The sequence below is a fragment of the Haemaphysalis longicornis genome, unplaced genomic scaffold (assembly GCF_048455015.1).
Source record: "Haemaphysalis longicornis isolate Haplotype H1 unplaced genomic scaffold, Haemaphysalis longicornis Haplotype H1 scaffold_2, whole genome shotgun sequence".
NCBI classification, from domain to species: Eukaryota; Metazoa; Arthropoda; class Arachnida; order Ixodida; family Ixodidae; genus Haemaphysalis; species Haemaphysalis longicornis.
Genome location: NW_027526295.1, coordinates 166236396 through 166263119, shown reverse-complemented (window position 1 = coordinate 166263119; position 26724 = coordinate 166236396). Strand labels below are relative to the sequence as shown.

The 26724-nt window shown below is 50.8% G+C and overlaps 2 protein-coding genes across 3 annotated transcripts in view; both read right to left on the bottom strand.

Moving 5' to 3' along the window:
* The window catches only part of LOC144169442 (polycystin-1-like protein 1), a 433694-nt gene that overhangs the window by 216055 nt on the left and 190915 nt on the right, over positions 1-26724 (bottom strand). The gene's annotated exons all lie outside the window — the stretch shown is intronic.
* LOC144170934 (uncharacterized) lies at positions 15310-18433 on the bottom strand. The gene is made up of 2 exons (XM_077700932.1): positions 16475-18433; positions 15310-15920 (listed from the first exon to the last, which is right to left on the bottom strand). The coding sequence occupies exons 1-2, from the start codon at positions 18105-18107 to the stop codon at positions 15310-15312; spliced, it is 2244 nt and encodes a 747-aa protein (XP_077557058.1). The 5' UTR covers positions 18108-18433.

The window sequence follows — 26724 nt, the reverse complement described above, 5'->3', positions numbered from 1 at the left end:
TGTAGTACCAGGGGTGAAATGTATTCCAGTTATGTTTCGACGTGTATTCTTGCACAGTAACCTACACTGGGCAGCGTCAGCGGTGTTGCGCGCATTTCCCCGCGTCTTAGCGCGAGCAATTGTCAGGTGTCACGCCTGGGAATCTTCGAAGCCAACCGAACTAGATCGAGCCGGTTTAACTAGAGGTGCCATCAAGAAGAGCAGCAGCCGAACAGCGTTCTTAGCTCCTTCAAAAGTCTGCGTCCGCCCGGGCGTAACCTAGCAACGCTGGCGCCCGTATCTCTTCTTGTCAGGCCGGTTTCGCTGGATTCTAGCGCGGTTTCGCTGCTACAGACACCGCCCAACCCGGCGTCAAAGCTGATAGGGCCATTTAAAGCTTTCACGTTAAAATGAATCGGCCATCGAAAACATTTCGCTTCTTCCCAACATGCGTATACGCCACGAATATAGCCGAAAGCACGTTTCAGACTTTTTGATCCCGAACCTTTAAAGTGCAAAGGAACAACGGGAGAACACTCTAAACAAGAAATAGGAACCGCGTGTACTTGGTGTTGCCGGACGGTGATCACAGCACGCCTATGCAGACATCTAAATGAAGGCTTCAATCCAACAGAAAAGAAAAGGCACCGTACTCAGTGACTTCAAAACGCTGGCGAAAAAGCATACCAATTCCCCTCAGCCGAGTTGCATAACCAAGCCTGCATTTCCGGCGCTGCCACCTCCCGCCCTTAATTGCGAGTCCCTGGGTTTTCAATTCACACTGTAAAGCCATGCGAGCGCCTTGTACAACTTAGCGGGCATTCTCACTTCCCTTGGAGACCCATTTCCTAACGTGAGCGCGCGGGAAGGAAAACAAAAAAAAAAGGTAAAACACGAAAGAGATGAACCTTCCTTTAGAAGTAAAAAAAAAAAGGAAACGCGAAGGAGTTGGAGATGGGGAAAGAAAGAACCCGGCGCGTTAAGGTTAAACGGAGGAAAGCGAACGACAAGTTCAGCGAACCAAGCACAGCAGAAACATGAGAGGGGAAAAGAAATAGGGGCACCACACGACAGGAGGATTCTTGTAAAGCACGAGAAGCGCGAAAGCATCTTCTTCGCTCTTTATGCGTAGCTTATGTTCGCGGGCACGCGAGACCAAATCGCCGCCGACTTGCGGGAAGGGGGGCCGCCGCTCCCGGAAGAGTTCCGCTCGCACACCCCTCCTGGCGACGGGAGGCGGCGACGCAAATGAGCTCCACTGGTACGCGCAACTGCTGTGCATGCCTCAAAATGGAAATGGAATGCTAACCGCATTACGCACTTCACGCCGGCGATGCAAAGAATGACGCGGCACGGGGAAGGCGCTAAAGCAAACGGCGTGGCCGGACCGAAAGGAATGCGTACGCGAGTTAGCGGAGCAATTGAATACCGTTACTTTGCGTCTGGGTCTTAGTGCCCCGCACCTGCCTCTCTCTCGCACGTCGCTCTCTCATGGGGGACACTGCGACGCAAGATAAAGCGGACCAAAAAAAAAAAAAAAATGCTGTCGCGTGATTATCCGACTTCGAGTTATATGCGCGTACACTGTCGAACACGTTTACGTCGGACATTAGATATTTAGAGGTAATTTTCCCATCGAACACGCTAAAAATAGCATTGAAAAAATTTCGCACAATAATTATAGCCTGCATCGAACTACATTGCAGTCCCCCTCGAATTTGAAATAGCCGGTTCCGCAGTGCCTACAAATGACCCTGGTATGCAATGGAATTTCCGGCCTGTGCTGGCATACGTTCCTATATATAAAGTAAAAAGAGTTGCCAACGGCGCACATCCCTGGTGAACCTCAATTGATTGTTGAACGCAGGCGATGAGGCGCGCCATAGTGGAGGGCTCCGGATTAATTTTCACCACCTGGGGATCTCTAACGCGTGCGCCGAAATCTCGTACACACGGGCATTTTCGCTTTTCGCCTCCATCATAAAAGCGGCCGCCGCAGCTGGGAATCGAATCCCAGTGAAATGAAGTCAGTGTGTGTGCGTGCGTGTTCCCAGAGAGAGAAGGAGGGAGAAATTGCTGGTTTAACCTTCGGCCACACAATAGCTGCAATAGCGCCGGAACAGTCAAAACAAAACGTGTTCATTTCAAAAGTCTCAGTAGTAACAGTCGTTGTCAAAATTTTCTAGGCCATGACAAAACTGCATACGCAACAAAAAATTCAAAGTACAAATTTACCCCTTGAGCGAGGCTGAAACCTTTTATGCCGAAAAACTAGCGAAAACAACTTTCCTTTTAACTGCCATAAAAAAAATTTAGTCATTGTCAAACTTTAGGCTTTTAATTCCAATTCTTACAAGCCGAGACACCTCTCGCGTGGCCTAGAAAAATTTGACAGAGACTGCACCAAACAATTTCGAAGCTCAGAAGCACGCCTTATAGCCCACGGTTACAGGCGGACCAATTAGTGCCCTAAATAAATTTAAACTCAAACAACCAGGCCACGCAAGTCTACTGAAACATACCAGTACATTGGAAGTCTATAGTCCTTCATAAAATAGCAACACAAATTCTCCCAAAATGTCAAGGCGGCGCCGGCAATCCCAGCAAAGGTCTCTCCTTCTCAAGGCTCGCCGTATCTTTGCGGGAACAGTGAAAGGGCGCGCACCGCCTATTAGCCTGCATGAGGCACGCAGCAGCACGAGCTCGAGAGAAGAATCAAACCTCATTTTTCTTCCCCCGGTGACAAAACCAAAGACTGCATAATGACCGACGGGCCGGGCTAGCGCAGAGTTACGCAAAGCGCGCTCCGAACTGCGTCGCAAGCCAATTACCGGGCGCGCATTCGGGCTCATTAGCCTTCCACGCGATCACCTTTGACGAGGCTGCAGCAGCGCCACGAGTATTTAGCGGGGGGGAGAAAAAGAAGCGAGGGAGAAATAAAAAAAGCGGGGGCTCAATTTTACGCGAATATAAGCACAGCGAAAACGGGCCAGAACAAGGCCCTTCGGGCCTCGAGTCGATTCACTCAATACACGCAGCGCTTTTAACCCGAACCTGCGCTGAATGAAAGTTGCGGTTTTAACGAATCCCCCCACCCTTTCACTTGGCCGGCGAACGGCGCTGCGGGGAGCGAAACACGCAATCTGAAGACAGCGGAATCGCCTGCCTGCGTCGTGTCCACGCAAACAAGCGCACAAATTACGGGAAACAAAGGCAGTCAGCGCGCTGTAATCACTGGTGGTAGCGCCCGGTATAAATGAGGGGAGGCGGAGGGGGAAAGCGTGCCCGCGGGACGAGAAAGCGTCCTGGGAAACAGAAGCCGGTTGTTATCGGGGAAAGAGGGCGAACTGAAGAGGCGGAGGATGGGGGAGGGAGCTTCTCCTCTTCTGGAGTACGTCCCCTCCATCCCCATACGTGACCTCCATCCTCATCGGAGAGCAGAGGACAACAGGAGGAAAAAGAAGGCTCAGGTACAGGGGTTGAAAAAAAGAGATGGAAAGGGAAGGGTGCAGCCGCGTGAAAGAGAGAAGAGCGAGAAAAAAAAAGAGAAGGTTGGGGGGAAGCGGAATAAAATGAAGAGAACGAGGGGGCGTATGACGGCAGAAAAGGACGCGCGCGATCACCAGTCAGCCTTAATTAAGCGAAAGTGTCTCCGACATAACTCGAGAGTCGCTCTCCGGCAAAAATTAACGGGCGACGCGAAACGTTGGTGGGGGGGAGCAAGGGGGAGAGGGGAAGCTTTTTTTGGAGTACAAATGCTGCTAAACTAGAGCGCAGCAAGCCAAACAAAAAACATTAAACTGATGAAGAGAACACTGGTGTCGGTTCTTGCTATGCTTCGTCCTGCCTCCAAAGAAAAGGAACAGCTCAAACTGCTCATTATATCTTCCGTCCTCCCCGCGCCGCTAGCGCGTCCTTTTCGGCTCATTTTGTCTCAAAACATCTTTGTTTTCGATTATCGTGTCTTTTACCTTGGTCCTCCCTCAAGAACTGTCTCGTTACGGCGTCTGCCCTCAGGTAAAGAAGCAGCCAACATCAGGCACCCTCGGAAGGGAGGAAGAAGAGCAAAACTAGGAGGACAAAAAAAGGAGCAGAGATGAGGAGAGATCCCGAGCAAACGCGCGGGCGACGACAGAGCGCGCGAGGGATGGTGCAATAGCGGCAGCCGGCGGGACGAGGCCGGAGGCGCAAGCACGTAGCGAACAGCTGACGCCAGGGCTCCTCCAAACCTCGGCTCCTTCGATCTCGCCCTGCCCGGGCCGCTAAACAAAGAATAGGGAAAGTGATCCCACCTCATAAAGCAGCGGGACGGTTAATTTGTAACCGGCCCCGGCTTCCCGACAGCACACAAAGCGCAGCGACAAACCGATCAAGAGCAGCGACGCAGCAGCGCCAGAAGCCGTCGCCTCCTCCCTTCTCCTCGCCATTTCCCCCTCCTCCTCTTTATCTCATTCTCGTTCCAGCCTCATCCTCCTCCTCCTCCTGCCCATCCCCTCTTTGGAAGAAGCGACGCGTCCCCTTCCCGTTTGATCCCCCTTTCGAAAAACGAACCTCCCTCACTCTGTTCCCGCCACCGAAAACCTCCGTCATTTAATGAAGCCTATTCCCCCGCGGCAATTTTCTGCAAACTCTGTTTCGCGGCTGTGACACGGAAGCACTCGCCGCCGCCGTCGTCGTCGAGCGTTTCCCGCTCGCCAGCTATGCCGACACGCGGGCTCGAAAGACCGCACGGTTTCTTCGTTTTCTTTTACTTTTTTCTCTCGTAGTTCACTTTGTCGGAGCGCGCCGGGGAGGCAGGAAAGCTGGCGGCAGGCGAGAAAGAGCGCCCTATCTCCGAAAACGCACGCACCTAGTCGCAGGCATTTCGCAAAAACCGGAAAGCCGGGGTCGGAGGCTGACTAACGGAAATAGAAATGTACGTCGGCAGCACGGAGAAAGAAGCGCGCTTATTTCTCCCTGATCGGCAGCCAGCGCGGAAAACGACCTTTCGAGCGCAAACCGCCACCACAACCGCCGCACGGAGAAGCCGCCAGTGGTCGTGCCAGCCCGTGGTTCATGGCTCAGACTCCCTCGAGCGTCGCTTGCTTTTCCCGCTGACAGGGCGCCGAGGTCCACGCCCGCTCACCTTTACGGAGCGTATGCAGTATACAGGCTCTAATATATGCATTGTATCGCAATAATCCTTCCCCATTATTGCGAGCACGCCCCAAATTTTGCCCTCAACACCTTTCCCGTCCAAACACCTTGCTCGCCATGGGGCAATATATTTCTACCCTCATTGGCAGAAATATATTGCTATAAAATATATTTAAAAAAACATTCACTGTGTAGAAAGCGAGCGATGTGGTTATGGCGAACGGGAAAGGGGAGGAAAGCGACCCGAAACGGTCTAGCTTCTTGGGGTGCCGACATTTTATCAGATCACTAGAGAGTCTAACCATGTATCCGTTACTTGACTCCTTCCACCTCGCCTTTTCTGCAGCTGTTTGCTGTAATAACATTAATAACAATAATAATAACAACCAATAGTAAATGTCAACAATACATGCCCTTAACCCCACGCGAAAAGTTAGAGGAACTCAAGGCGCCACTGGGGCTAATACTACAAGGCGATTTCGATCAAGCCAAACTTTAGGTTTGAAGTGAAAAAGTGGATGATTGATTTTAACCACTTGGATCTATTAAACGAGCGCGAAGATATCGCGCCCGCGGCCGCGTTTCTTGTATGTTTTTTTTTTTTGCCTGCAATACGGACACAGCGACCACAGCCAGAAATCGCACTTGCGAACTTGTCCTCGTGCGGTCAACCACGATCGCGGGTAATAATAGGCCGTTTCCCTCACCGATTTCGATAGGGCCCACAAAATTCACGGAATATCGAACACTATGACCTCACTGGGAAATGAATTTTCTGATTCGCCTCTTTTGATTGGTGATCGAGGTGACAGCAATGTGATAACCACAATGACAGCGCTTTATGCACAGTCCGAGAAGGCGTGGTTTCTTGGAGAACAGCTTCAAAATCCATGTGAAAAAGCGCCATCGCGGAATGTCCCAACCTGCTCCGCCTCTTGACCCTAGTGAAACAGTCGCCCTACACCAAGAGAAACATGGAACGCATAACAAAGAGGCAATTGCTTGCCCACGGATGAGTGAAGGAAACGCACAATTTTTTTCTTTCTTTCCTTCATTTCTTTCTTTCTTTCTTTTTGTTTTACAAAATCGTCTCCGCAGTTGGCACCATCCCGGCTCTATTCCCGCCCGTTTCGATTTTCTCGCATTCCAGAACACTGATTGGGCAGTCATGGTTAACTTTTTCTCGATGACATTGGCCCGGCAGCTCGATCACGTTTTTCTTAGACTTGTAACTCTTCATCACGGTCTGTTCCATATCACGGTCTGTTCCATACTTCTCCATTTCCCTCAACGTTGCCAAGCAACGGTGAGCCAGATAGGTTTCACGTCCCATTCTTTGTTTCTTTTAAAACGAAAGTGTTTTATTCCATGATTCACGAAGATTTTACTTACGTCATATCCGTCACGGAAATGACGCCAGCACAACGAAGCAAGCGGCCTGTAAAGGGTGCACCCGTGCACACAGGGTCTTCTTGCGGGGAAGCAACCTTTAGTACTAGAGAGTACGTTACACTTAGGATTTGTCGTTTTCGAGTATTATATTTTAACACGAAAGTGTTTTATGCCGGGATACACCAAGGTTTCACTGACGTCATATCCACCATGGAAATGACGCCAATACACCTTTGCCGAAGCGCCCTGCCAGCAGGACGTCGCACGCCAAGCACACCCACAAGACAGCCACCGACCCGCAAATCATGCTCAGCTGCAGATTTCGCTGCACATTTAAATTTCGTGTTTCACAGATTCCTATGACAGATAAATCAACCACAGTTTTTTAAGTAACTAACAAGCCAGTCATGCCTCTAAGATGACGAAAACTTCAAAAGGTGAAATTAAATGCAAAGCTCGGGTAACCCAAACGACCAGCAAGAGAGAAAACAGCAAAAAAGGATGCATTATAGGATATAAGTAAAACTAAATCCGGAGCAAGAAAAAAAGTGAGAAAAGGGTGACTCGATCAATCTCTATATGATCTGCGCCGACTCTTCTCCCGCGCCATCCATAACCGCCGCCCCGCCACACCACGTGCGTAATGCGAACTGATACGATGCGGTGACGCGCGCTCGCGGATTCGTTTTCAAAAGGGCCCCCACTTCCTCCGCGGCGGCCCCGCATTTCGCCGCTTCTCTCGGAACGCGCCTTCATATTTGCCCAGCTCAAGAGACGACGGTCCGAGCCAAGCTCTCCCTGAAAAACATGCCATGAACACACAGAGGAACGCGCAGACATATATATTGCTGCTTAAGTTCCCCCAATGCACTCAAATTTTGCGCTCTTACTGCTGCTGCCTCTCGCGTTGTTCTCTATAAGCCTCACCATCTCCCAAAACCCGGAGTCTACGCCCCTTCCTCCTTCTTCGTCTCCTTAAAAATCTTGTCTTGCTCTTCTGCATAACTTCTTTCAGTCACCTGTTGCGACTATTCTGTCATCGTTACTGAATGACAAAAAATGGAACATTACGCTACCTTTTTCGATGGTGGAATACAAATATTGCGGGCTATAGAGCGTTTTTACTACACGCTGTGTATAGCGCGTTATATATATATATATATATATATATATATATATATATATATATATATATATATATATATATATATATATATATATATATATATATATATATATATATCTTTACCGAGTCCCTCGTCCCGTATCTTTCTGTTCTGCTACATGCATTACGAGGCACTGGCTCCAGCAAGTTCGGATATGCCAATTGCTAACCCCGACCTCCGACCACGGTCTACGTGGCGGCCGCTGGGAAAGAAGACGTTCTACGTCTCCCGCGGTAGTCGAGGGGCGGCGCTAGTTGACCGGCCTCAGAGCTCTTGTAAATATAAACCCCCGCTTTAAAGTCGAGAGAGAAGCCGCTGCGGGATAGCGCAATGGCGAACGCACCGCACCGGTTATGCGGAGATGTGGGTTCGAGTCCCGCTCCCGGAAAAACGGCGGATTTTTTCTCGACTTATATTTTCGCTTATTTATCAATGTATTAAAGAAACGTGACAAGCAGACGTCATTCGGCCCTATTAAATATTTCGAAAAAAGCCGAATAGCACTGGCAATGACGACTGCAACCTTGATATGTATCTTTACCGAGTCCCTCGTCCCGTATCTTTCTGTTCTGCTATATATATATATATATATATATATATATATATATATATATATATATATATATATATATATGTGTGTGTGTGTGTGTGTGTGTGTGTGTGTGTGTGTGCGTGCGTGCGTGCGTGCTCTACTACTGTATTCTTTTTCCCGTCACCCCCCAAACAGACGATGCTAACCACATGGTGACTTCCCGCTCCCTATCTATGCCCTTGCTACGCCCTTCTTTCGGGAACTTTTGTGCAGTGTACAAAGTAAAGAAGTGGGCAAGACTAGACAGATATTTTCTTGTTTTCTGTAAACAAAACGTAAAAAATCAGCCGAAAATGAGAAAAACTACGTACGAATGCCAACCTATCGGCCACATCTCGACCATTTCGTTACGTTCGACTCCGCGCAATGTGTGCTCGGTGGGCGCGGGCTCCCCGGCTATACACACACGCACCGACGCCAAGATCGGCAGTTAGCGATGGCCGGCCGGAGGATTCCCAGACGCGACGAAAGGGCACACCATCAATCTTGCGCGTCCGATGGCCGCGACGGCCCGCCCGCGCCGCTGTCGAAAAACAATTCAATCTGCGTTCTCCGGCGGAGATAAGCAACGTATGCAGCCAATATCGCCGTCCTTCTCGAACACGATGTTAGCAGGGAGGAAAATATTTCTGCAGAATTTCAGTTTCTTTTTTTTTTTGTTTTTCTAAATCCTGTACGACCAATTATCTCCATTCACCCTATTATAACTGCCCTATTGTGGGAATGTAGGGCGTTACACGGTTCGCTTTTTCCTTAATTTTTTATATTGCTCCTATTATTTTAGTATTCCAAAATTTCGTTCGGCGGTTTATCTCAACTTACGCCATTATAACGATTACAGGTGGAACTTTCGCGAAATCTGCATTATTGTAGAAATGCAGGGCGTTATACGATTTGCAATTCTGTGTTTTTTAAATATTTTTCTTTTTCTATTTTTTTTTTAAATTTCGTTCGACCTCTACGCTAATATAGCGATTGCGGGGAGAACTTGCACAAAATCTGCATTTTTGAGGAAATGTAGGGTGTTGTACGGTTTGCGGTGATATGGTATTTTTATATTGGTTTATTTGCAGTTTCTTTTTAATTTTGTTCGACCAATCATCTGCATTTACGCTATTATAACGATTACATTTAAAACTTTCGCGAAATGTGCATTATTGCGGAAATGCAGGGCGTTGCACGGTTTGTCGTTTTCCGGCACTTTTTAAATACTTTTTATTTATTTTTTAGTTTTTCAGAATTTCGTTCGACCAATAATCTTCACTTACGCTATTATAACGATTACTTTTGGGATTTTCGCGAAATTTGCACAATTGTGTAAATACAGGGCGTTATACGGCTCGCCATTTTCCATATTTTTTTATATTTTCAATTTTTCAGTGCTTCAAAATTTCGTTTAACCAATTACCTCCATTTACGCTAATATAACGATTACAGGTGTAACTTCCGTAAAATGTGCATTATTGCCGAAACGCATGGCGTTTTAGAGTCTGCGATTTTTTATATTGTTATATTTTCGTTATTCGTTATGTCTTGAAAATTTCGTTCGACCGATTATCTCCTCTTACGCCAGTACAACGATTACAGGTGGAACTTGCGCGAAGTCTGCATTATTGTGGAAATGCAGGGCGCTACACGGTCCTGGCTGTGGGTGTACTCGGCAAACAATGCTAAGCACGAATAAAGACAAACTGGGTGATAATTTCTTGTTAGTGAGAGGTTGAAGGCGACCGCATTCCACCTGCGCAGTACAGCCGCTCAAACACATTACACTCAGAACGTAATTTAGTTCTTACGGCCTACAGTTGGTAGCCGCCGTCTTCACTATCATCATCAAACCTGTATTATTGTTTTTCTGTTGTCGTCGCCGTGCAGCGTCGAATTCCCCTCGTTATTCATTCCATTCCTTTTATCCTTACGTCAGCACTTCAATAGGGTAGATTTACGTCAGATTTAGTCGCTTCAATAGGGTAAATGGACATGAAAAAGCACGTAAAATGAAACGAATGGTCAGAAGATTGTTTAGCATTATTCGACAATTATCGGAATTTCTGTGCATTTTTTTTTCATGGATGTTAACGAAAGAACGTTTGAAATATCGAAGGAACAGTGCTGCTTGCATATGATGATGATGATGGTAGTGGTGTCTGAAGGCTCGCTTTTTTAATCGAAGGTTTAGTGGCTAAGGCGCTGCGCTGCTGAGCACGAGGTCGCGGGTTCGATTCCCGGCCGCGGCGGCCGCTTTTCTGATGGAGGCGAAAAGCAAAAAACGCCCGTGTGTACTAGATTTCGGCGCAAGTTAAAGAACCCCACGTGGTCAAAATTATTCCGGAGCCCTCCACTACGGCGCGCCTCATTGCCTGCTTGCGTCGGCGAGTTAAACCCTACAATCAATCAATCAATCAATCAATCAATCAATCAATCAATCAATCAATCAATCAAAGCAATCGACACTCATATTGGTTGCCGCAATTATCTTGGCAATGTGAGGATTGCAGATGCAAAAAGTGCTGTATCGTTTAATACTACTGCGCTTTAGGGCAGTCGATCCAACTGCGCACTGCATTTTTTTTAAAATAGCGCAATGGGAAAGGAAGCGATGAAAAAAAGCGCAGCGCAGTTCCATTTACTCACGCTCACTTAAAACAAGGCGTTCCATCAATTTCTCCTCCCACATAGTTTTGACACTCTTAGATCATAACTCGAGTTTATTTAAAGCACTCGCTAAATTTATTTCTCCTAGTCCCACCCGGACTCTTACTGCACTCGACTGTGTGAGCTTGAACCTCGGCATACCACCCCATTTCCCTTACAACTCGAGCAACGTCGATTCATGCGACGCCTTAGCCTGCCCCAAAATAAGCATAACGGGTTATTCAGGTAATGAGTACATCTTGGTGGGTGCAGCAAAAGAGGAAAATAGGGGCAAATGTTGACGAAGATAATCTTCCCTTCGGCCCCTTCTCTTGGAACGGGCAAGCTCCAGCATACTCCAGTTGTCAGAAAGATAGTCAATCTAAAATCGAAGACAGCATGAACTGTTCTTACGATCTGCATGAAATACAGGAAAGTCGTTCCACAAGCTCCTTTCGCATGACAGCTCATTTCTGCCGTCATTGTTTAACTAACCGGCGATCTCCCTGCTTGTCTAATTACTTCTTTAGTTGTTTCGTGCACTTAAAACAGCACGATCTCGTGCATTTATTTTCCCCTGAAGGTTGCACCGCTGACCTCACTATTGGCGCTGACCCAAGTTTGATCTACGAGCTTCCTAATTCTCGCGGCGCGACTACGCCGCATTAGGAGGGCCACGGCCGGTCTAAAGCGGCGGCGCACGCGTATCAACACAGCGCGCGCCGCCGCTCTAGCCCGGCCGTGGGAGGGCATACACGCGAACGCGACAAATTTGAAGTCGTTTCACTTATCTAGATGCGCTCGACTGGTAGCGCTTCAATGGACTCAGCGCCGCTTGTTTACGCACAGAGGAATCCGATTCACTAGAACGCGTCCCCCTGTAGCGCCGCATACCGACTACCCTGTGCGTTGCCCAACAATGTGTTTTCTTGCTCGCGCGGCATTCTTTCCCTTTATGACCTTGATTGAGAGGCTTCACACTCCGACAGAACGACGTTGGCTAGCAATGGTCTTCCTTAAATATCGGCGACGTATGCCGATGGCGTCTAACTCCCGCATATTCATTTTCCTGTGGGACACGCTTTTCATTTGCAGGCTTCATACACCAACGACGCGACCGAATACTAAATATTAGGGCGTGGACGCCCACGCGTAATAAAGACCCTCCCCCTTCCCCCCCCTCCCCCCCACCTCGTAGGGCTGTTGGCCCGCGGGTTCGGCTTCGTCGCAAATGAAGCGACAATTGCAACGAACCGGGTAAAGAACACTAGGTGCAGAACAACCGCTCGTTCGTGGCGGCGCCACCCGCGTAAGCGCTAGGCTTCCAATCGGCGAGCTCAGAGAGAGCAGGTCCAGCGACTGGTGTAACTAAGGCGGCGCCGCCGCAGCCATCACCGGGCGGCGCCTCGTAAACCTCCCGCAAAAGGAAACCTTCACTTTCATCGGGCACGCCCGCACGCGACAGTCGTAAAGCCGCCCTCGGCATTACCCGTAGAACCTGCCGCTGTGCGATCAGCGGTTATCGGCTGGGGAACGCGAACTGTGTGCGAATTAGTTAATTCTCCAGGCGTGAAAGAGAGAGAGAGGCAGAGAGAGAGAGAGAGAAGCTAGCAAAGGTTTCCCGCGAGCAGCTTCGTCTCTGCTCGTTTGCTCCCTTCAATCAGCGGCGAGTATTCTCTGTCGTACACGTTAACTGTTCTTTCGGAACTACGGGCGCACGCACCGTGGAGGCATCCAATTAAGGGGATGCGCCCCGAGAGCCCGTTCTCTTTCCTCTTCCGCCTCCTCTCATCTTCCCCATCTGCACCCCTTTACTGGCGCGCACAACGCCCCAGCACCCTTTCCCTTTCGTCTGCCCTCGGTCGGCCGCTGTCGTCTCGTCCACCATTTCATATCCACCGTCGCCGAACGTGCGAACGAGGTCTTACGACAGTCGTAAACGGGCTGCGGCCTTCCGAGCTGGAAGAAGTGTCGGCGTAAAGAGCACGCGCGATATTAATTACGTGATGGCTGCCAGTGTGCGCACAGGTCCTTCGCGAGAACTCGCGAGAGCGGCATTTCGTTTCATTGCTCGCTCCTGAGCGGGAGTAATAAGAGCCGAAGCTCTTCCGGGAAGCTGGAAGGCACTGCCCGTGGTTTTGCAGAGTTTGAGGTAACGACACTCGATTACAGCGCGAAATTTTGGCCCCGCGGTTACACGTAAAGGGTATTTTTAATATAAATTATTCAGTAGTCTATACAATCTGGCGCGATAAAGGGAACCGACTTCAGTTACAATCACTGCCGTGTGCCTGTTTGCCTGCCGAAACTATTAACTTACAAGTGATGATGGCCCGAAGGTGACCTCACGAGCCTTGCACGGACCGTAAAACCTTGACATGTAACATCTGTTTCATCATTCTCTAGCTTCTTCCCCACTAGCTAACTGCAGTGAGGTTAGACAGACAACGCCCAGGAACTTTCCTATTTCCGCACGAAGACGCTACACACAAACAGCGCGGTATGGAGCGTCGTAATGACATCTAAAGACGCACGCAATTCCGATTTCAAAGGCTCATTCATAAAAATTTTCCGACACAGCTGAGAGGCCCGCACGCGCAGCGTAACACGCGGCATGTGGATAGTGGGCTCCTCCGCACCCTTCACATTTTCCTGAGCCTTCACCGAAGAGCGCCATTAACTGAATAGTACACAACGCCCTGGATCCCAACGACCTTGCCGCAAACAAGCAGGCTATTCCCGAAGAGAAACTGAACAGCTTAAAGTCCTCAAAGTAGGCTGTGTGCGCTCCCCCTCTCCCCCCCCCCTCAAAAAAAAAGCGAGAATTGGGAAGCTATCCAATCCACTTATTTTTCTAACTGATATTTTGCCCATCGTTGCTCTGCCGTAGTGACAAGTTCGCGTACTCCCACCCCAAAAGGGAGGTGGGAAATGGATACAAAAAATTTACTTATGACACGTTGGGAGCCGAATACTGCACACACTTGTAACGGCGCCAAAGCGGAAGCCTAGCGGGCGTCAAAATACTTCAGTTATCTTTATATTTACGTTAGTAACAAGGTGATGTTCGTTAGTATAGTGCTATAAAGCTCGGAACGTACCTGATATACAGATGACGCACGTTTCTCAGTTGTGACTGCAGTGCGGCTGAATGGCCCTCTAGTAGTCTCTGCGTCACCGAGTCCTGATGCTGGGTGGCCAAACGGGCTACCACTGAATATGCTAGCGAAGGAGTGAATAGTTGCCAGTAAGCAGAGACGTCGTCCCAAAGACGGCAGCTCGGGGGAGCTCCCTCTGGAAGCTTCCTAGAAAGAAGCCTGCGGTCGAAAGTTCGGATGAGTTAGAGCAGGATCCGGAAAATGGCGCTTTCGCAATCCGCCTGTAGTAGGCTCCGGTCGAAAATTCGGATGCGCAACCGCGGGATCCGGGAACTGCGGCTTCCGCGACTCGCTCGTCATCGTCCCTCTGTCGGAGTGGGAGTTCCCACTGGGCGCTTGCTGCGAAGTAGGCTCCGGTCGAAAACTCCGATGCGTAACCGCGGGATCCGAGAACTGCGGCTTCCGCGACCCGCTTGTCGTCGTCCCTCTGTCGGAGTGGGAGTTCCCACTGGGCGCTTGCTGTGAAGTAGGCTCCGGTCGGAAATTCGGATGCGTAACCGCGGGATCCGGGAACTGCGGCTTCCGCGACGCACTTGTCATCCCTCTGTCGGAGTAGGAGCTCCCACTGGGCGCTTGCTGCGAAGTAGCCTCCGGTCGGAAATTCGGATGCGTAACCGCGGGATCTGGGAACTGCGGCTTCCGCGACCCACTTGTCGTCGTCCCTCTGTCGGAGTAGGAGCTCCCACTGGGCGCTTGCTGCGAAGTAGGCTCCGGTCGAAAACTCCGATGCGTAACCGCGGGATCCAAGAACTGCGGCTTCCGCGACCCACTTGTCGTCGTCCCTCTGTCGGAGTTGGAGCTCCCACTGGGCGCTTGCTGCGAAGTAGGCTCCGGTCGGAAATTCGGATGCGTAACCGCGGGATCCGAAAGCTGCGGCTTCCGCGACCCACTTGTCGACGTCCCTTTGTCAGAGTGGGAGCTCCCACTGGGCGCTTGCTGAGAAGTAAGCTCCGGTCGAAAACTCCGATGCGTAACCACGGGATCCGAGAACTGCGGCTTCCGCGACCCTCTGTCGGAGTGGGAGTTCCCACTGGGCGCTTGCTGCGAAGTAGGCTCCGGTCGAAAACTCCGATGCGTAACCGCGGGATCCGAGAACTGCGGCTTCCGCGACCCACTTGTCGTCGTCCCTCTGTCGGAGTTGGAGCTCCCACTGGGCGCTTGCTGCGAAGTAGGCTCCGGTCGGAAATTCGGATGCGTAACCGCGGGATCCGAAAGCTGCGGCTTCCGCGACCCACTTGTCGACGTCCCTTTGTCAGAGTGGGAGCTCCCACTGGGCGCTTGCTGAGAAGTAAGCTCCGGTCGAAAACTCCGATGCGTAACCACGGGATCCGAGAACTGCGGCTTCCGCGACCCTCTGTCGGAGTGGGAGTTCCCACTGGGCGCTTGCTGCGAAGTAGGCTCCGGTCGAAAACTCCGATGCGTAACCGCGGGATCCGAGAACTGCGGCTTCCGCGACCCGCTTGTCGTCGTCCCTCTGTCGGAGTGGGAGTTCCCACTGGGCGCTTGCTGTGAAGTAGGCTCCGGTCGGAAATTCGGATGCGTAACCGCGGGATCCGGGAACTGCGGCTTCCGCGACCCACTTGTCATCCCTCTGTCGGAGTAGGAGCTCCCACTGGGCGCTTGCTGCGAAGTAGCCTCCGGTCGGAAATTCGGATGCGTAACCGCGGGATCTGGGAACTGCGGCTTCCGCGACCCACTTGTCGTCGTCCCTCTGTCGGAGTAGGAGCTCCCACTGGGCGCTTGCTGCGAAGTAGGCTCCGGTCGAAAACTCCGATACGTAAGCGCGGGATCCAAGAACTGCGGCTTCCGCGACCCACTTGTCGTCGTCCCTCTGTCGGAGTTGGAGCTCCCACTGGGCGCTTGCTGCGAAGTAGGCTCCGGTCGGAAATTCGGATGCGTAACCGCGGGATCCGAAAGCTGCGGCTTCCGCGACCCACTTGTCGACGTCCCTTTGTCAGAGTGGGAGCTCCCACTGGGCGCTTGCTGAGAAGTAAGCTCCGGTCGAAAACTCCGATGCGTAACCACGGGATCCGGGAACTGCGGCTTCCGCGACCCGCTTGTCGTCGTCCCTCTGTCGGAGTGGGAGTTCCCACTGGGCGCTTGCTGTGAAGTAGGCTCCGGTCGAAAATTCGGATGCGTAACCGCGGGATCCGGGAACTGCGACTTCCGCGACCCGCTTGTCGTCGTCTTTCTGTAGAAGTGGGAGTTCCCACTGGGCGCTTGCTGCAAAGTAGGCTCCGGTCGAAAACTCCGATGCGTAACCGCGGGATCCGGGAACTGCGGCTTCCGCGACCCGATTGTCGTCGTCCCTCTGTCGGAGTGGGAGTTCCCACTGGGCGCTTGCTGTGAAGTAGGCTCCGGTCGAAAATTCGGATGCGTAACCGCGGGATCTGGGAACTGCGGCTTCCGCGACCCACTTGTCATCCCTCTGTCGGAGTGGGAGTTCCCACTGGGCGCTTGCTGTGAAGTAGGCTCCGGTCGAAAATTCGGATGCGTAACCGCGGGATCCGGGAACTGCGGCTTCCGCGACCCGCTTGTCATCCCTCTGTCGGAGTGGGAGTTCCCACTGGGCGCTTGCTGCGAAGTAGGCTCCGGTCGAAAATTCGGATGCGTAACCGCGGGATCCGAGAACTGCGGCTTCCGCGACCCGCTTGTCGTCGTCCCTCTGTCGGAGTGGGAGTTCCCACTGGGCGCTTGCTGTGAAGTAGGCTCCGGTCGAAAATTCGGATGCGTAACCGAGGGATCCGGGAACTGCGGCTTCCGCGACCCACTTGTCATCCCTCTGTCGGAGTGGGAGTTCCCACTGGGCGCTTGCTGCGAAGTAGGCTCCGGTCGAAAATTCGGATGCGTAACCGCGGGATCCGGGAACTGCGGCTTCCGCGACCCGCTTGTCGTCGTCCCTCTGTCGGAGTGGGAGTTCCCACTGGGCGCTTGCTGCGAAGTAGGCTCCGGTCGAAAATTCGGATGCGTAATCGCGGGATCTGGGGGCTGCGGCTTCCGCGACCCACTTGTCGTCGTCCTCCTGTCGGAGTAAGAGTTCCCACTGGGTGCTTTCTCCGAAGTAGAATTCGGTCGAAAATTCGGATGAGAAACCGCGGGGTTCCGAGGTCGCTGCTTGCGGAGTCCGCCGGTCGCCCTCCTCCCGAAATAACGACGCTGGGCTTCAGCTTCGGGATTCTTGAAGCCTTCTCTCGCACACCTATCCCGAATTTCTTTCAGGGCCTGGTGCTCTTGATGCCGATTCCGGCTGTCCTGCCTCATCTCTCTCTCGCAGAAGCGTCTGAGTCTGTACAGCGCACCTCCGCTGAAATACACGTCATCATCCTTATCGTCATCGTACACGCTCATAAACTTTTTAAGCCGACGAACTTCCTTCGCGTGCTCCTCCTCCAATTCGTACTTTTCCTTACGCTCCGCGGCGTACTTCTTGGCCTTGGCTCGCTCCCTCTTTTCCCACTTGCGCAGCCTCTCGCGATAGCCGGTTATCTTGTCGCGCAGCCTACTCTCCTGCTCCTGCGCACGGGCTTTCTCTCGCTCTTCCTTGTCACTGTCGGAGTCCCAAACCCGCCAGGATCCCGGAGGAGGCTCCTCTTCGACGACCTCAGCAGTCTCCGTCGGAACCAGTGGGTTGCCGCGCTGACCCTTCTTCAGCGCTTCCAAAACTTCCTGCTCGAGATCGTGTTCTCGCTTTCGTTCACGCCGCTCGCCCGTCGACGCGGAGTCGGAAGGCGTCGAGCGAGATCCGGAACAGGACGTGCTCCGCGAACACGAGGATATCGACGAGCGCGAAGTTGAGGAGATGGACTCGGGCTCCAAGCATCTGCAGCGATGTTGCTGTCGGCTGAAGCTACCCCAACAACGGTAACCCTTGCCGTACGTGGAGCAGCGGTTACTGTACCGTTCGCGGGAAGACCATTCCGAGGCGTGTCTTTTGTCATGTCGTTCCTGACTCTCCCGGCGGCGCTTCCGATTTTCATCCCGCCGTTTCCCGAGAGCTTCGGGGCTAGCTTCTCTACCGGTTATTATCCGCTCGTTGCGCTTTGAGTGCATGTTTCTTGTCAGTTGCAGCGTCCCACGATGTTGTTTTATTCAGATTGGTTATGAGGTCTGTTTACCGAGACCAACGGGTGTGTGTTGCGGAGATTTCAAGGGTCTTGCGGCCTTGATATTGATCCCTTCATCTAATACATTAAATTGGCCTGCAAACACGATACATATGAAATAAACTTCCACCACCGTCTAACGTTTCCTCCAGACACGGGCGAAAGCCTATATTGCTACTTAATTAGGACTAACAGGTCTAGGTAAGGATTATAAGGACCAAGGTGCGGCGTCGTGTCCAGAGCCACATTTGCCAAACTGACTGGCTTGTAGCAAAATTGCTAATTTTACAAAGGTGTGTGCTCGCTTCATCCAAGACATTTAAGAATCTACCACATGAACTGTTTTTTCCTCGTATCTACATTTTAATAGTCGAGCAAGGCGTGGGTAGCACAGCACAATAAGATGTGGCTCATTCCTTAGAAAATTATTGACTGTGGTGCACGATAAAGCTCGCTGCACAGGCAGGGTTGGTGCTTAGTGGGAAAGCAAGTGACTTAGGGGAACCTTTGTCGCATAAGTCCAGCCGAGACATAAAAACAGAAATTAGAACCTACGTGCGAAACAATCAATTGCTTTCTTTCACACCTGAGCGTGAATATGAAGCACCTTGCATGCTGAATGAATGAACGTCTAAACCCGGATCGCTGGGGATACTAGCGCTACCAGTGTCCGCCCCTTCCGAGTTCGTTGCCTTGCCTTTAGGTCATGTAGCGCAGCATTTATATGTTTCTCTTTAGCGCCTGGGCCATAACCGAAAGCTCTCCCTACGTCTCCAGGGGACACAAAAGTCGTGGGCTCTCGCAAGGGCGAATCTTGGCGATTGGGAGCACTCACCTCTTTCTCGGTTTCACGTGTTTCTTTCCCTCTCTCTCTCTCCGCCGTCTGTCGATGGCAAATCACCGTGCGAGGCTCTCCACGATGCGCCCGCTCACACAAAAGCACCCGCTCGACAAAAATAGATCGCGAAAAGGAGGCTGGCGCGCTGCAGACCGCACGCAACAACACATGTCCAAACAGCAGCACATTATTTTCCGTCTCAGGCACCCATCGATGGAAGCTCTCCCGAATCACAACCCCGGAAAGAGTGGGGACGCCAGGTCGGCGCTTTTCTTTCCACCGGCGCCCAACGGCGTGCTTGATGACGGGCCTCTCTCTTCGCACACGTCGGTGCCACAACAGAGGCGACGATCGCGGGCCGCCGGTAACCGGTAATTCGCTTCCCAGAGGCAACCTCGCTCGCAGCAACACCGAAAAGGCGTTCACCGCCGGGCAACAACGTCAATCCATAGCGCGAGCGGAGCTCACACGTCGGGGCGCCAGAGCACGTAACCTTTCATCACCACGCGGCAGGCGCGTTCGCGAGAGCCCGGGGACGAGACGAAAGGGGGAGCGAGGAATCCGAAGCAGCCAGCGGCGCGTAGAGCTGTTCAAGTAGGCGCAGCAAGCGTCGGCCGCGCGAGGATGATGCTGACGCCGCTCAAGCGAACGGCCGTGTGTTCCCTGTCCGACGGCGCACCGTGTACGCTAAAATGGCGCCGCGTACGTAGAAATGAAGGTGCGCTGGCGGGCGCGCGCGGAAGCAAATACAATAAGCCCCCCATCTTTTTTCCCCCTGGCCGCGCGAGAAACGCTGACAGCTTTTCAACGCGCGCTTTCCCTCTGGGCGCGTGAATACTTTATGGGAACACACCGAACGCGCTGGAGGGCTCGCGGGCGTACGTTCATCGTATACCATAAGGCCGGCGTGAGGAATCGGGCGAAACCGGAAGGCCTGTTAACCTCTTGCGGGACGAGATGAAATATAAAGGGGCCTTTTCGCAGCTGCTTCGAGATTCGGGGCGTTTTGTGGAGCGTGTGTTTTAGACGGATCGTGCACGTAGCCGACTGAGGGAAACAAAACAAAAAGCAAGACTCGAGCGGCCCATTGTTGCACACATTTAAGCAGCTGAACATCTACGGTCCGACTAGCGGAGTCATAAACAATCGCCAGCGAGTACCCCGAGGTGAGCCTGAAGGGAAACGTTGAGATTCACCGCTGCCGAATAGTTCGGTTGGCATACTTTTTCTGAACACTTGCGGCGCATAATTCACGCGAATTGCCTTATTGACCCTTTTTGAATGCCGTCCATGAAACAAGTTAAGTGATCTTCAGGTCATAAAGGGTTGACAGCGCATAAACACGACGGCACAAGGAAGAGAGGACTTGTCCTGTCTCCTCTTCCTTGTGCCGTCGTGTTTATGCGCTGTCAACCCTTTATGATGCTACACCAACTAGCCCACCAAGCCATCCTCGTGATCTTCAGGGGCCTCTCGAGTTGCATGCATAGCCATAGCGTAGCCCCTAAGCGCGGACGAGACCCATCTTCAAGTTTAAATTCAGCTTCAAATCACACGGCAACTGACTGAAATAAAACTGCGCTGACAACTTCCCCTAAAACAGTTAAAAAAAACGGCACTTTCGAATTTAGATTTTGCGATCCGAGGCTACACCATGGCTATGAGAAGTTCTGCAGACGAAGTCGACGAACTAAGTGAGGCCCTTTGGGGGTCTTTCGAGTATAAGCCAGCAGATATCTTTGTTTTGCGTCCGCGTTAGAAAGCAGCCGCCGCAGCCGGCAACGGAACACCCGCATAAAGCAATGCAACGCCTGTGCCAAAACCACCGCGTCGAGTACAGGATAAAATACAAACGTCCACCGCGTTCAATGCGAGATCGTTGGGAAAGAAAAAAGAAGATCCGTGTGCGCAGCGCCGCCAAACCGAAACAGTTCATTGATTCTTCGGCCAAAATTCACCAAAAAGCGCTTTGTCGCTGGCTCATTGCCAGTTACTTACTTCCCGCTCGGATTTTAGGCCCCGCAACGTAACTTTCTGGCCCTTTCTGTGCCTCTTCACGACTAGAAATTATTGCAACAAAAACTAACGCCTCTTCGTCCAACGACAACGATGTTTGAAACGCTACGCTTTATCGTGAGGGATTGCTTTGCAGTCTTTGGAGTTGTAGGGGTCCACATAGTTTTCGTGACGGGACGGTCGCCTTCAGCAAGATCAAGAAAGCTTCCCTTTAAATCCAAGCTGCTTCGGCCGTGTTCGAATGGCGCAATTAGACTGAAGTCGGCTTCTTAACGCGAGGAACCTAGGTTCGATTCCTACAAAGGGAAGCGTTTTTTTTTTGAGGCGCTTGATGTGTCTTCGCTTATCATCACCAACGTTTTGTGAAACCCATTCTGTAAAGCTGGCTTTCCTGTCATGCATTTATGTGACGGGACAGTCATCATCAATGGGGCATAAAGAGCTTCGCTTTAAAAAGGAACCACAATAATTTAGCCCAAATTACGGATCAGCCAATACGGGACAAAATTCGATCCATACAAACTTGATTATCAGAACTGTCGTTCGTCTTGACATTTTACCACAAGCGGAGTTACTATAACGGGAATGCTAGTTTACTCTTGCGGACTCGCCTTACGACCGCTTGTTATCGTTGAAACCCGGCACGGTGATTCTGTGCAGTCCGGCTGCGTTGAGCCTATGCCTTAGATGTATCCAGAATACGACTCATTTAAGAGATATGGTCTCAAATAACCTACGTGTCAAAAGAGATGTCCCAGAAATTTTGAGAATTGTATAGTAATGCGTCAGAAGTATTCAGTCCACACGAGCAACTTTAAGTTAGGCTCCACTACTGTGCAAAAATGCACTGCAGAAAGAAAAAAATTCCCTCGCACTTCCCCGAGGGGGAGAGTGTGTAAGTGCGAATGCACGGTTGTTGATTGCGCGATTACGGTGGATATCGTGATCTTAATGAGTAGTCGAGAGATTACACACACGCACACAACTACAAAGAAAGATATTTCACTCGTTATTGCTGGTACCGTTGCCCGGTCCGCCATCATCGTTATCGAGATGCAGGACCAGCGACCGCTCTCGACGACGGCGCGCGCTCGACTAATACCCTCCTGCGCCACGCGGCCGCTACACGAGCGCCCTCACGCGTCGGAATGCGGAGCGCCCGCTACGCGAGCGAGAGCTCTCCCGCCCGAAGTGGAGAGGAGGCGCCCAACACCCGCAGTCACTGAGCGGAGAGACGAGGAGGAGAGTAGCGCGCGCCGTTACGGCGAGGGCTACACGAGCGCTCTCACGCGTCGGAATGCGGAGCGCCCGCTACGCGAGCGAGAGCTCTCCCGCCCGAAGTGGAGAGGAGGCGCCCAACACCCGCAGTCACTGAGCGGAGAGAGGAGGAGGAGAGTAGCGCGCGCCCATCTCCCCCCGTTGCTAGGGAAGACGAGGAGCGCGCGCACCCGCAGCTGTTGCTATGCGGACGACGGCGGCGGACGATTCAGGCTCGCTTAAGAAGTGCATTCGCACTTAAAAAAAAAACCTTTTAGAATGACAGTGCAAGCAGTCTCATATCAAAGTATGAAGGCTCCATGCGTCCTGGTGGAGCGTCACACAGAAGGTTTTTCATGAAGCCGACTTCACTACTACACAACGCATTGCAGGCGCATCGCATTCCGCACTTTCACTTTCAATTCTTCCTTATTGATTCTGAAGGCACCAACCATCACATTACTATTATTATAACGATTCCATGCATTAACTTGGCCAATCAGGCATTAATTTAGCAAGTATAAGGCCTCACACTTTCCTGCGGGATACTCAAAAAGAATGCTTTCGCAATCTTTTTCGAGAGCAGAACACTCGACAATACGATGCCCATGTTTCACGCATCAACCCATACCAAAACTACAACATCCGATCACGAAGACTGAAAATAGGATGGAAGCGGCCCCCAGAAGACCTTGAAGATGTAATGGAGACTCCTACACGTTAAATAAAACCGAAATGGTCAACTTTATTTTCGCCATACAAGCTCCATAAGCGAGGGAATGGTTATTGAGGTGTGCAAGACCAGCAGTCATATTCAAAAACGCATTCTGATTGCGCCTCAGAGAACGATAGCGTTAAACAGCAAGTTGTGTCACAACTGCTGGTAAAATATCTTGCCCAGCGTCTTAATTAGGCGCCAATGTCCACAAGCAACACCCCTGGCTGTCCTTAAAAAAATCGTGACCAGTTAACTAAATATAAGTCAAAACTTGGGTGCAGACACTTGGAGAACACTGAACAAGGGTTTTATTGTTCCCAAAAGTTTCGAAAGGTGGACCTTTCTTCTTCGGGGGTTATCTTAGAATAGACAGAAAAACGCTTATACACACTTTGCCTCCGAGGGCTTCCCTTTCTCCTCACCCTCGCCAATGAGAACCCTTGGGGAGAGTAAAAGAGCGGGAGAATAACAACATGTCGTAACTAGGCAAAGTGTGTATAAGCGTTTTTCTGTCTATTCTAAGGTAACCCCCGAAGAAGAAAGGTCCACCTTTCGAAACTGTTGGGAACAATAAAACCCTTGTTCAGTGTTCTCCAAGTGTTTGCACCAAGTGTTTCCAAGTTCTCCAAGTGATTGCAAATTTGATAAGACCTAGCCAGAACGGGCCCATCCCCGTACGTGGGTATGCGCCAGATGTCAGATCTCGCGTAAAGCAAGCTCGCTGGTCCATTCGGCTCGTCCCCTGCGCCTTGACGCCTTTTTTGTGAATAAACCTGTTGAGCCTTCCGAACGTCGACTATCACCCTTACAATGTACAGCTCAGCCCTCTTATAACGAACACATCGGGAAATGGAAAGGAGTTCGTTATATCCGTTTTTCACTACATCTGGATACAAAATCTGTTTACAAATGGCAACGAGACAGGAAGATGTGTTCGTTGTAACCGGGATTTCATTAAAACCGGGTTCGCTATAAGTGGGCTATACTATATATATATATATATATATATTTATATATATATATATATATATATATATATATATATATATATATATATATATATATATATATATATATATATATATATATATATATATATATATATATATATATATATATATATATATATATATATATATAGACAGAATAAGGGTTGGCAGTCAAGAAAACCTCGGAAAGAAAAGGGGGGAATGCGGTAGGTTTTTTTTTAGTCGGGAAGAAAGTGGTTAAAAAATAAATAAAAAATGGGTTCGTGGGTTCGGATCCCACCCGGCGGGCATTTTTTCACCACCTTCTTTCTGACTCAAAAAATTCTTCATCTGTTTCTATAACCTACCTTATTCCCCCCTTGCTTTCCGAGGTTTTCTTGACTGTCAACCCTGATTATATATATATATATATATATATATATATATATATATATTTATATATATATATATATTTGAGACATTAGCGCTCGGCAGAAAGCAGAAGGGGCGCTAGCAGCAGCCACTGTGGCACGAGAAGCGTAGTTAGCCCATTGTTTCTCCGTTCACGATAAGGCGGCCGTGGTAAAACCTCCGCCTGTGCTTTCGGAACGGACGCGAGCAGCTGCGTCTAGAAGGCAACGCTGTAATTTCACAACCCGTCCGTCGGGAGGCCAAAATTATTGCCCTGACCTCATCGCGAGCGAGGCAAACAGTGCTCCGAACACTTGCGTGTGCATGGCTGCCGCAACCCTTCCCAGCCCACGCCACGACGTATCTTCTCGCAAAGTTACGTTCGCAGCAAGCAGGAAAGAAGCGGTTAAAAGGAAAGGCAGCCGCCGCCAGCCTCTCTCGACATGCGCTATTCCTTTACTTCCAACCGCTCCCTCGCCCTTCTTTATTTCTCTTTGTAAGTGTTACTTCGTGCGTGCGTGCGTGCTTACCTGAAGCTTTTCGACAAAGAAAATGGCAGCTGAACTTAAAGTCGATATCATGTAGTGCATAACACGCGAAAACGAGCTGTCACGGTGAGCAACCGAGCCGGCAAGCCGGCATTTCCAGCATTGAAACACGATTTAGCGATTCCAAGAAAGGAATCCGTAAGCAGGTGCATATGCGGTCAGCGATTGTGATCTACGATATATTCGTGCTTTTTTTTTTTTCGTCTTACCAGAGCTTAATTTATCCTTACTTAAGTTATCGTAAAGACGGCCGAACGGACAGGCGAATGTTGCTCAAAATCAACCGTCCCACCCACTCATACGACGAGCCCGTCCTGCGAAGTGTAAATGAATAGGACAAAACCTAAAACGGCAGTTCTTCGAAATACAAAAAGGTGTTGATTGCCGTCATCAAAGGGGCCACAAATCAATAAAGACGACTCTAAGGAGCAGCATCAAGCCCTAAAATATCAAATACAGTGAGGAACGCGTCAAAGACATTCGCTGTACTTGAGGTACACTGCGCCGCAGAGCATTTACTCAACCCGGTGGCCTACCACCATCATCATCATCCTAAACATTAAGAGAACGGTGGGGAGGGTTCAGGAGAAAACTAGGGGGAGCCCTCTTCCCAGAGCCCCTATGATGCTTGCTAAAGTCCAAGCCTTGTCGATCATATGGCGCCCGCTGGTCAGGGTTGCTTGCCATGTTTCTAGCAAAGAAGGTGTGTTCTGTGTCTTCCAAATGATGGGGAAATTCCGCAGGACACCAGAACCGGAAATGGTGACGTGAACGGTAATGAGAAACCTGGGTTACGACATGACGACGATAATGGTCGTGAGAAGCTGACAAAGTGCAAGTGAATTGGACACTACTTCAAATGCACTTTTCCATGTCTCCTCGAAGTGGCCGCAACTGTGGCGCACAGATCGTTGCTTACAGTAGATTTGTGTCACGAATAAATCCTTTTATCTCGTCATGTTTTCCGAAGTGATGCGTTCTTGTCCGATGGTGGCTGCATAGGCGATTTTCACCCTGCTGCGTTTGATTTCGCTCGACTTCTTCCGGGCATCCCAGCAGGAGTGATTCGACACGGCGTCGAAGGGAATGAAATCGCGGCTTGTGCGGTACGCTCGTTCGCCCTTCATATGGCGAACAGCTTGCGCGTAGTGCGTCGTAAGCGAGGGTCGCAGGCCGAAGAAAAAGAAAAAGAGTGTAACGGCGAGGAACCAGACGCTAGACGTGCAGAACTGAAGATCGTGAAAGCGCCTCGCCAGCACGCTTGCGAGTGAATGAAGGGGGGAGGTGCGGCGCAACGTGCTGGTAAAGGCAGGTAAAGCCGCCTCCCTGCGCCTGCGTCGTGTGGGCACGCGCGTGTGTGCACGAAACATCACGGGTGGAAAGAAAGATTCGTGCTAGAAGGCCGCACAACTCACGCCTCGTTGCGGTTGATAGGTCGATTCTTCTACTCAATTTCGGCCGGCACATATTGGCCCCTTTTGCAGTGAAAGCCGTTAGCTGAGCCAACACACTTCACAGGAAAATCGCACGCCATCGCCAAAACAATCGTCGCCGTTGACGTCGTCGTAAGCTTCGTCGACGCAGGATATTGGTCACGAAGCTAAACGTAAGCCGCTATGTATTCTCCGCCGTCGTTTACTGTGCCGCGTGTATTCGGACAGCAGCCAAAACAATAACCGAGGCTGTCGTCCTGTCGAGTTCGCCGCCGCGCTGAAAGTCAGTAGCGTTGCTTACCTCTCGCTAACTTTCCTTTCGCGGTCCATAGCGAGTTCCTAAAAAGGGACGTTCCTGAACGTGATGATTCATAA

What these genes read in the sequence shown, in the direction of transcription:
- LOC144170934 (XM_077700932.1), bottom strand. Translation starts at nt 18,107, where the DNA reads ATGCACTCAAAGCGCAACGAGCGGATAATAACCGGTAGAGAAGCTAGC. An exon ending in CTCCGACAGAGGGATGACAA is followed by an intron (nt 15,921 to 16,474) that starts GTGGGTCGCGGA and finishes CCTACTTCGCAG; the next exon opens with CAAGCGCCCAGTGGGAGCTC.